The sequence below is a fragment of the Microtus ochrogaster genome, unplaced genomic scaffold (genome assembly GCF_000317375.1).
Source record: "Microtus ochrogaster isolate Prairie Vole_2 unplaced genomic scaffold, MicOch1.0 UNK44, whole genome shotgun sequence".
Taxonomy (NCBI): domain Eukaryota; kingdom Metazoa; phylum Chordata; class Mammalia; order Rodentia; family Cricetidae; genus Microtus; species Microtus ochrogaster.
The window spans coordinates 1,587,427-1,597,893 of record NW_004949142.1 but is presented as its reverse complement, the minus strand read 5'-3'; the positions used below and the strand labels follow the sequence as shown (position 1 = coordinate 1,597,893).

The following is a 10,467-nucleotide window of genomic DNA, read 5'->3' as shown; positions in this document are numbered from 1 at the left end:
GAGAGAGAGAGAGAGAGAGAGAGAGAGAGAGAGAGAGAGAGAGAGAGAGAAAGTCTGAGGAAGAAAATAGGCTGTGTGTGTCAGCCTGGGGAAGAAAACAGGCAGCGTGTGTGTGTGTGTGTGTATGTGTGTGTGTGTGTGTGTGTGTGTGTGTGTGTACACTGCCCTGATAGTCAGGAAATACACACAGGGCTCTGTCAGGAATGTGAGACATGCAGGAACAGGGCAGTCAACTGCTCCTGCCAAAGTGTGTGTGTGGGGAGTGGGAGGCAGCAGCATTTCCTCATGGCTGGGTCCATGAAGTGCTGGGAAAGACACACAATGCAACAGTCATGTTTCCAGTGACCTTCCAGCCCTAGGCCCTTGGCCAGCCCCACTGTCCCAGGTACCAGGGATGTTCCCCTGGTTCTAGCTGACCATCACATGGAGGCCAGAGGGAGGGAGTGCTCTCTATAGCATTCCTGGAAAAAAATCAAGAAAAGCAGGAAGTGTAGGCAGGGCTTCCCCCAGAGGCCTGTAGGCCAGGGAGTTGAGGGTGTGGCGCCTTCTGGGCTTGGCTGGGCCAGAAGAAGGCGTGAACCAGGGTCAAGGGATGATGATGGGGGGAGGGGGAGGCTACAAGGTTGCCCTGCCCTCTCCACCACCCAATCCAGGCTCCTGCTAGGTCTAAGGTCCCTTCAAGTCCCCTTCCTGCCATCTCCACTTCAGACCAGCCCAACTCACCCTGCAGGGAACATCCTGGACAGGCCATAGGGAAAGCCCCTCACCCAGGAGAGCTTGTTGGAGTGAGGCGAGCAGGGAGGGTGAGTACAAGCTTGTGCCTACTCAGCCCTCAGTTCACTGAGAGAATTAGGGGTCTGGGCGGAGCCTGAGCTCACAGGCACAGACAGGCTGCAGAGAAAGCAATTGCTGGGGAAAAATAAAACAAAACAACACAAAAATGGAGGGGATCCTTTACAGGTGAATTTAAGATAACAACAGATACCGTTTTAGTGTAAGCGCAGCCCATGGGGCTGGAGATGCTGGTCAGTGCTGATCCAGCATGCTCAAGACTCTGGGTTCCATCCCCAGTACCAGACCAAAAACAGTTACAAATAACCACGGGTTTACAACTTACACACGCTTTCTAGAGGTAGCAGATACATATGTATGTCCGAAATTATTCTTTGTCCACCCAACATTCAAATCAAGCATCCTGCCAAGCACTGGTGGTGGCGCATACCTCTACTCTACCAGCACTCAGGAGGCAGAGACAGGAGGATCTCTGTGAGTTCGAGGCCATCCTGGTCTATGGAGCGAGCTCCAGGACAGCCAAGACTATACAAAGAAACCCTGTTTAAAAAAAAAAAGCCAGGCAGTGGTGGTGCACGCCTTGAATCCCAGCACTCAGGAGGCAGAGGCAGGAGGATTTTTGTGAGTTCGAGGCCAGCCTGGTCTATAAGAGCTAGTTACAGGATTGGCCCCAAAGCTACAGAGAAACCCTGTCTCAAAAAACAAAAAACAAAACAAAACAAAAAAAAAAAAGTAAAAAAAAAAATCCCAAACCAAAACAATCTAGCATCCTGAATTGCATTGGCAGCCCTGGGAGGCCATCTCTGAGGAACAGCATTCCCTCTCAGATGAACATCTCTTTCACTTCTGTGTTTAGAGCCTAGACTCTGGACCATACGGCGTGGGTTTGAATCTCTCCGCCACTTTTAGCTTTTGAGACAAAGCCTTGGTGCATGGCCTTTTCTGGTCTGGAACTCAATATGTAAGCCAGGCTGGCCTCTCCATCTCTCCAAAGCTGGGATTCTAGGCATGGGTCACCTTCTAGCCTTGATCCCTCTCTGGGCCTGTTACCTCCTGGTAAACTGAGGCTCAGGGTACGGTCTCTCTCACATGACTGTGAGCGCTAAATGAGATGGTACACGCGGCACGATGGTATGAAGGTGTCAGAGCTCATTAACTATGCTAATAAAGTGTGTCCTTGGAACTCTGACTGTGGGTGGCAGGCAGCCAGGGTTTCTTAATGGCTGCCTGGCGGGGGTTTTACCCTGCCATCTCCCGTCTCTCTGTCACTAAGGAGGACACATGCTCCAGGAATGACAGAAATAAGCAGGATGAAGTCTGAGGCAAGCTCAGTGAGCAGTCATGTTCAGGCACAGCCCAGCACTGCCAATGGCCCCCACTCAATCACTCTCTCCTCCCTTGCCCTTGGCCTCATTCCCCCCGACTGTGGCTTCACCGGCCTTTTCCTCCCGCGGGCCCCTTTGAGATACTCCCTGTTCTAGTTCCTTGACCTGAAATAAGAGCTGTTTTCTCTCAGCCTGATAGGGGATGATGAGGGTCATCTTGGGAGGAGCAGATGGGGAAGGAAGGTACCTTGGTGACAGGCCTGGGCTTTAGCCATTTGGGGATCACGGGGCTGGGCCATAGGCCCACTGAGCTTGTTGCTGCCTTTATCCAAGGGCTCAACATGGAGATCAGCATTGCTTGGGGGAGGTGGCATTCCCTACACACTGGAATTCCTATCTCTATGGTCACTCAGCAATCACTCAACAGGACAGAACCAGCCAGTGGTAGGAAGGGCACAGAAGATGTTCTGATACGTACATAGTTCCACGATGAACTACCCAGAGCTATGCTCAGCTGACACGTGCCAGACTGGGCTCTCCTGTAATTATGTGCCTACAAATCTCCTTCTCATACACTACGTGCCTCTAGGGCAAGCCTCTGCCACCCTGCTTTGCCGCCTCAGCCCCTGGCCTAGTACCATGGCCACTGATGGGGTTCAGCAAATGGGCACAGGAGGACAGGATAGCTGGTGTGTGGGAACTTTGTCTCTGTCTCCAGCAACATCCATAACTCCTAGGGGGCTGGCTCAGGCTGCTTCTCCTGAGAGCCCTGCCCTTCCTCAGCGGCAGGTTGCCTCACTCGGCCAACTCCTCTCCACAAACCAGGAGGCCACAGAATAGTGCCGCCTCTTCCCAGAGACTCCTGATTTTGTATCAGGGAGCCATCCCCGGCTCCTCTTGGTGGCTCTGGATCCTCCTCCCCTTCCTGCCAGAGCCCCAACACCTCTTTCCAAGCTACTCCTCTGCCTCCTTTCGCCCCCATCTTGATCACCCCACTGTCCGTCCACCCACTCCTTTGACTCAGTTACATTTCCTGCCAGGGACCTTTCTGGGACCCTTCCTGCCATGCAAACAAAGCCTATCACTCTACAGAGAGGGACCCCAGGGGTCCTTCTGACTCTCTCCTATCCACATGAGCATCCTTTAAGTTCTGGGTTCCAGTGTTTCCCCTCTGTTTCCCTAGCATCACAATCTGCTTCCCCCACCTTCCTCAAGGCCCATCTTCTGACTCTTACTTTGTCGTTTAGCTTTCTGAGGGCAGGACTGTGTCTACTTTGTCTGTTGTTGGGGTCTATAAATATTGATCTCTTGAATACTGCATGGAGGGCGGGGCACAAAGATCTGCCTTAGGCACAGAGCGGCATCCGACTCGTTCAGGTGGAATGAGGAAGAAGAAGAAGGGGCAGCTGTGGAGGGGAGCCAAGGCTGGCATTTGGGACCCCTGAATCCAGTGTGGAGGTTGGCAGTCCCAACAAAGTACTTTGGTTTTCAGCACTTTACAGTTTATAAAGGGCTTTCACTTCTGTCCCTTCTTCAAGCCCCGCAAGTCCTATTTTGCCCAGACTCTGAGCACACCAGTTGTGATGGTAGTCTGAGTGACCTAGATGAAATCCTTTGACGTCTGAGTCAGTTTCCTCCTCTGTGAAATGGGGACTAGGCCACCTACCTCAGGAAGGTGAGTGACACACCTACAAACCACCACAGCCCTGGGCTGACTCCAGGGCTTCTTGAGAACCAGCGACTGTACTCACTTCTGGAGCAGGAACCTGGGCATTCTCAGACCATTCGCTCAGCCATGCCAGGGCTTTGTGGCTGCTCTGGCAGAGAGGTCCTGAGAGCTACAGGGCTGGCTTTTGGGAGTCTAGAATCTTCCAGAGGCCTTCTGTAAGCAGCTCCTTAGGGCCAAGAGCAGCAGGTGCTATGAGATGCCCACTAGGGAGGGAGGTGAGCACACCCCAAATTTTTAATGAATATTTTGAGACAGAGCTCTCACATCCCAAGTTGGGATATGTGAATTAACTAACCTACCCTGTAGGGGAGAATGACCTTGAACTGTTGATCCATTTACCTCTCCAATGCTGGGAGTTTAACCAACATCAAGTTGATGAGATGCTAGGAATGTGACATTGGAGATCGAACCTACAGCTAAGCAAAGCACTCTATTTGAGCTACAACCCCAACCTAACTCCAAGCTTTTATCTCTCCCTCCTTTCTCCAGTTCCTGCGACCCTATCAATGCCCCTAGCCCAAATTCTCACTCCAGTACCGCCCGGCGGGAGCCTCCTAGTGAGACTGAACACCCAAGCCTTCTGGCACAGCCTGGGAATCTGGTGACCCCCAGGTGTGAGCCCCATCTGGAACAGTATTGATGCTCTTGGTCAGATCCTCCCCAGCGCCACGCACCCTCGGGAAGCCCGTTGGCCTATACACCCGCTCCTTCCAGGTTGTCCCTGGAGACAGTTCGTGCCCACCCGGACCCATCCTTGCGTGTCACTGACCCATCTTCTTCAGTGCCCGGAGCCCAGGCCTCTTGGTGCCGCTGTCCGGTGACGCGGGCGAGGGCGGGAGCGCGAGGGGAGCTGAGACCTGGGCGGACACCCTGGGCTCCTCGGGAGAGCGACGGCATCTTCTCCAGCTGCCGCACAGCATGGACTTGGAGGGCCCGGGATCTGTGAGCGAGGACGGGTCAACCGGCACACAGCTTGCGCCCAGCCCGCGCCCAGTGCGCGGTCCCGAGCGAAGAAACTTAGCGGCGCCGTGAGAGTTGGGAGGAGGAGACCTCGGGAGGAGGGAGAGAGGGAGGGACGAGGTGGAGGGGGCGGAGCGAGGCTGGAAGTGGGCGGTGCGAGGCACCTGCGGGACCCCCGGGCCCGGAGCTGTTAGTCCCCCGTGTCTACGCGTTCGCCTCTGCTAGTGAGTCCATCTTTCCATTTCCCCAGAGATCCCCCGGATCTCCGCCACACCAGTGGCCAGAGTCCCTGTTAGAGGGGATTGAATACCCTTTAGCACAGACCCTTTTTTCTGGGGACTCTGACCCTGCTTCATCCACTTTTGCCGGGTCCTTTCGGGAGCTAGGCAGGGGACAGATCTATAGAGGCTCGTGCTGGGCTAAAGGGTCCTTGGGGCGGGGGAAGCCCATAGAACCCCAGAACCGAGCTGCGCAGGGATGGGGGCGGGAGGCTGAGGCAGTGACGTCATGGATTAACCTCTCAGCTCCGAGCCAGTAGCCACCCCTTAGTGGTGGACGTCTCGAAGCTAACTGGTCTGGACTGATCTGCGACTAAGTTTAGAGTCCCAGAATCTGGTTCTGGGGTTCAGAGCTTAAGAGGCTTAGTACACCATAGCGACACTCCATCCTTGGTCAAAGGATCTGCATCGCACTCTGAGAAAGTGTTGGTGACGTCAGCCCATGGAAAACCTCCTTTTATGGGAGCCGACGTAGTGTTAGGTGTACACTTGTGAATGCGAAGGGTGGGCTGTCCAGGTGGCTTCTCAAGCACAAGTTTTGGGTAGGGACAGAGAGCTGGCACTTGGCAGCGGCAGACAGCCAGGCGTCCCACGCTAAAAGTTGTGTTTCCCGGCTCCTAGAATCGCTATCTACTTGCCCTGCTCTTTTCTGTCCCCATATATCCAAGTCCCAGCAATTCTGTGTGCTTGCTTGAGTCCCCACCCTTTCTGCGATCTTGAATTTTTTTACTAATTGTCAAACCTTCGCCTCGGCTTTTGATTTTTTTTTTTAACATTTATTTATTTAGTATACAGTATTCTGTCTGCTTGTATGCCTGCAGGCCAGAAGAGGACACCAGATCTCATTACAGCTGGTTGTGAGCCACCATGTGGTTGCTGGGAATTGAACTCAGGACCTTTGGAAGAGCAGGCAATGCTCTTAACCACTGAGCCATTTCTCCAGCCCTCGGCTTTTGATTTTTGATTCCTTCCAGGAATGTTCTTTTTCGTTATTTTTCTGGTTTACTCTGACTTTTTCCAAAACTCAGCTCCAGCGTCCCTTCTGCGGAACGCCGGGCTCCAGAACTTGCCTCTATTGCCAGCGTAGACGCGTTCCAAGAACTGGGTGGCAGTGTCTCGGATAGGCGGGGCCAGCATCAGCCGACCTACTCCCGTGAGTGTCCACCAGGGGGCGCGCGGACGCCGCGACCATTCAGTGTGTCCACCGGGAGGCGCTGCAGCCCGCTTCTGGCTGTCGGGCTGTGCGGAGTGCGACCCAGAACTCAGCCCCGCCTGAATGGGAGAGGCAGAGTGAAACTATTTGCATACTCTTGAAAGAGCCTTTCTGACTGGGTAGGATATAAAAGCCGAATGTGAAACGGTGCCTCTCATTGGCTTTAATTTTCTTCTCGCTTTGCATCCCGCCCTATTCCTGCCCCCCTAAAACCCAGAGGTCAATCCGAAACCACTGGTTAGTGGTGAGAAGAGGACCCCGGTGTCCCGGCAGTGGGCGCCTAAGGTTGAGTGAGGTGCCGGGGCGCGGGAAGCCAGGGTGACTGTTTGTGCCCACCCCCGTCCCGACTCCTCCTCGCTCGCTGATTCGCCCGTTCAGGAATTGGAAATGGGCAACCTCGAGAGGTGCATCTGGGGACGTACACGGCTCTGAGACCCTTGCCACCTGCCTCTCCTTCCACTCATGGCCACACTGGTGATCCTCGCCACTCTGGCCCCATTGACGCTGCCTTGAGGTAGGAGAAGGACCCTCAGCTCAACTTCTGGCCTCCTGGGGTAGCATTCAGGTCTTGGGACTTTGTTTGCCTCTCTGGGAACTAGACCGGTTGTTTACAATGCCACCGTGGACCATGAGGCCTGGTAACACTGACACTCGCTCTTGCAGAGTTGCTCCAAAGTAGGGCTCCCGAGCTTGGAGCAGCATGGGCACTGAGGAGGAAGAGCCCGACTGCCAGAAACAGTTCCAGGCAGCCGTCAGCGTCATTCAGAGCCTGCCTAAGAATGGTGAGGCTGTAGGGATTGACATTTTGGGGTTCAGGATGGTTGCTTAGGCTCCGACCACCAAATGGAACCTGGCCTGAACCCTGCAATGTTTACAACCAAGTTCCTCCCTAGACTGTGGTGGGGTTCCTCTCTGCTTCCTGTTTTAGATGCCAGGGGTGGGATCCGTAGCCGCCTCTGCCCTCCCAAGGTGCCCCCTTCATCCTCTTGGAACCGGGGCTGATGTGGTGCCCTCTGTTTCCCAACCCTCCGCTCTGTCCAGGCTCTTACCGCCCCTCCTATGAAGAGATGCTGCGATTCTACAGCTACTACAAGCAGGCTACCATGGGGCCCTGCCTGGTCCCCCGGCCTGGGTTCTGGGATCCCATTGGACGTTATAAGTGGTGAGCTTCCCTCGGGCAGGGTACAAATGCCCCAGCTGTCATCCAGCTTCTGACAGCCCTCTGCCTCCTAGGGATGCCTGGAACAGCCTGGGCAAGATGAGCAGGGGGGAAGCCATGTCTGCCTACATCTCTGAGATGAAGCTGGTGGCACAGAAGGTAGTTAGGGCTGTGGCGCTCAGTCCCTAAGGGTGGCTTGCCCCTCACTCTTCCAGGGGTGCGCTTCCATGTTTCCTATCCGTTGATATCCTTTGGGAAATCACGTTTCTGTTGCCCTCTCTCCCAATTCTGTCTGATCCTGACTGATGCCAGGTGGAGGTACATGGGAAGAAAGTAGTAAGGGGAGAGGCTCCACCCGGAGGGAATTGGGGTGGGAGTGGGAGGAGCCAGCCTGTCCCATTAGAACCCTTCCTGCACAGGTGATTGACACAGTGCCCCTGGGCGAAGTGGCGGAAGATATGTTTGGTTATTTTGAGCCCCTGTACCAGGTGATCCCTGACACGCCGAGGCCCCCAGACACCTTCCTAAGAAGGGTCACAGGTCAGATCTCCAGGATGGGAGCCCTGAAAATACAGAGCGAACTGCCTCGGGTGTGGGCTGGTGGGTGGCTGCTGTGTGGGGCGGGCAGTAGGAGCAAAGGGCCCCAGGTGTGCTATCTGTAAGGACCTCAATCAGTGCCCCATTGGGCTAGTTATCAGCTCGTATGCATGACTAATGGGGACAAGGGACTTGATCTCACCGGCAGATGCCAGCCTCTCCCCTGCCCCCGCTTCACGGGCTGTGTCTCCACAGGTTGGAAAGAGCCAGCGCTGCACAGAGACGATCAGACTGCTCCAGAGCCTTCTTGCCTCCCCAAGGAGCCAGTACCTCCAAGTCCAGGTTAGCCATTGGGCAGGAGAGATACAGAGCCATGCCTAGACTGGGAAGGAACACCTTCAGGAGAGGAGACACTTGGTGCCACGCTGTCCCCTTTATACCAGCATGTCCAGGGACACTAAGACTTCCTGTGCTTTCAGAGGCCAAGGGAAGGCTCTGAGGCCGTTTTCAGGGTCTCGTGTCTTGGGCCCATAGTACCTGCTATGGCAGTACTTGAGGAAGGACATAGTACCTGAGGAAGGACTTGCTACTCAGCTGCCCACTCTCCCCTCCCTCCAGAGTAGGAACCCCAATGCCAGTGCAGCTCCCCTTCACAAGAGCCTTGCCTTTTCCCTCTCCAGAGCCCCAGCCACCCAGGGACTTGGACCTGGAGGTTTTCTGTGATTCTCTGGAGCAGCTGGAGCCAGAGTTGGTGAGACCGTCCCTCTTCTCCCCTGTTCCTCCCGGGTCAGAGCTGCCCCACCTCCACCCTGAGACCTGCGACTCAGCTCAGCAGGTCTGCACGGAGCAGAGGGGAGCAGCTGGCCGAGAGCTGGACACCGGAGACAACCCTGAGTCCCCCAGTGAAAAAGGTGAGCTCTCTGTCCTGCCCATGGTCCTGGTACCCCAAGCTTTCCCTGTGTTGATCTCTTAGAACAAAGGTGGAAAGTCCAGTAGAGCAGTCTGGGAGGGCTCCCCAACAGCCTAAGGTGAGCACAGTCCCTGGCCTGGCGTTTTCTGAGGTTGCTGGCCTCTGCGCCCTCAGCAAAGGCAGCTTACAGACACAGGTGCATGGTGGCCGGAAGTTATCCTCTTCCTCCCATTTGGAATTCTCAGAGGGAGACTGTGAGTTCTGTGTCTGCCTTGTCCTGGTCTAGAATGTCCTGCGTGCTGAATCACCAAAGGGACACTTTCCTAAATTGTTGTTTAGTCCCCTGAGCACACCAGGTGCGTGAGGAAGAGGACATCGTCCCCTCATTTTCAGGAGTCACACAGCTCATCGGTGGCAGTGCTAGGTCAGCCCCATGCCAGCCAGCGGCCCATTACTCTGTCCTGGGAATGGGCGCTGTAAAGGCCACACTGAGGACAGAGACAGCACGCTCTTAGACTTCTCTGGACCTGCCCCGGCGTGTGTAAATTGTCTCCTGCATCCCCTGCCATGTGTCTCTATGCTCCACAGAGGGGTTGGAAGGTAGCCTGATGGGGCCCCAGGAACTGGACAAATGGCTGGTGGGGACGGTCCGGGCCATGCAGGAAAGCATGAGGAATGTCCAGAGGAGATTACAGAGCCTGGAGAGCAAGTCCCAGCCACAGGAGCAGGTGAGTGTCCCCCTCCTTCACTGAGAGATTGGGCAAGAGCGCCTCAGGACTCCACCCTGGATTCCTCACTGGGCTGTTTGGGGCTTTGGTCCCATGGCTCCACCGTCCACTGCTCTGTGCAGAAAATTGAGTGGTGTGGCCTCTGTTCTAGTCGGGGAAGCCATCGGATGGGAGTGTGGGAAGAGCCTCTGAGGAAAGGGGAACCCCTCACTGATAACCCAGCCCAAGAAAAACTAAGCTGGGAGTCATCCCCAAGAGTTGGAAGGGCCACAGAGTGTCTGCTTTTGCACTGGGATGAGGTCACTGTGGGCCCTCAGCCAGCACTCCAGTTCCTAGATTTAGGGTTTGCCCCAACTGTTCAGCTGTGCTCCTGTCATCTGCCCGCACCCCTTTTCTAAATGTCCCTTTGTTTTGTTTTTATTGGTGTTGTTTGAGATAGGGACTCAAGCCATCACCTAGGCTGGTTAGGGACTCACTGTGTAGCCTGGGCTGCTCTTCTGTGAATCTGCCTGTCCCAGCCGGCTGCCCAAGTGGTGTTTGTTTGTTTCTTTTTGGTTTGTTTGTTTGGTTTTGTTTTTTTACTTTTCGAGTTGGGGTTTCTCTTTGTAGCCTTGACTGTCTAGGAACTAGCCCTGTAGACCAGGCTGACTATGAACTCACAGAGGTCCCTGCTTCTACCTCCCTGTGCCACCAATGTATGGCCTGCCTAAGTGTTTTTTTTTTGTTGTTGTTGTTGTTTTGTTTTTTTGTTTTTTGAGACAGGGTTTCTCTGTGGCTTTGGAGCCTGTCCTGGAACTAGCTCTGTAGACCAGGCTGGTCTCGAACTCACAGAGATC

General features: G+C 54.7%; 2 protein-coding genes across 6 annotated transcripts in view; one reads left to right on the top strand and one right to left on the bottom strand.

The window, feature by feature from the left end:
- Plcd3 (phospholipase C delta 3) overlaps positions 1-4,788 on the bottom strand; it is a 21,452-nt gene extending 16,664 nt beyond the window's left edge. The window contains exon 1 of the mRNA XM_026777038.1: positions 4,616-4,788. Within this exon, the coding sequence (XP_026632839.1) occupies positions 4,616-4,766 (151 nt within the window). The 5' untranslated portion in view covers positions 4,767-4,788. The remainder of the gene's footprint in view (positions 1-4,615) is intronic.
- Positions 4,789-4,821: 33 nt separating this feature from the next.
- Acbd4 (acyl-CoA binding domain containing 4) overlaps positions 4,822-10,467 on the top strand; it is an 11,119-nt gene continuing 5,473 nt past the window's right edge. Inside the window, exons 1-10 of one of the 5 annotated variants that reach the window (XM_026777039.1) lie at positions 5,012-5,030; positions 6,113-6,237; positions 6,676-6,811; positions 6,961-7,079; positions 7,339-7,459; positions 7,531-7,615; positions 7,876-7,996; positions 8,249-8,335; positions 8,674-8,904; positions 9,492-9,631. In XM_026777039.1, the coding sequence (XP_026632840.1) occupies positions 6,998-7,079; positions 7,339-7,459; positions 7,531-7,615; positions 7,876-7,996; positions 8,249-8,335; positions 8,674-8,904; positions 9,492-9,631 (867 nt within the window). In that variant the 5' untranslated portion in view covers positions 5,012-5,030; positions 6,113-6,237; positions 6,676-6,811; positions 6,961-6,997. The other 4 variants (XM_026777040.1, XM_005369081.2, XM_005369082.2 and 1 more) reach the window with 4 other exon arrangements.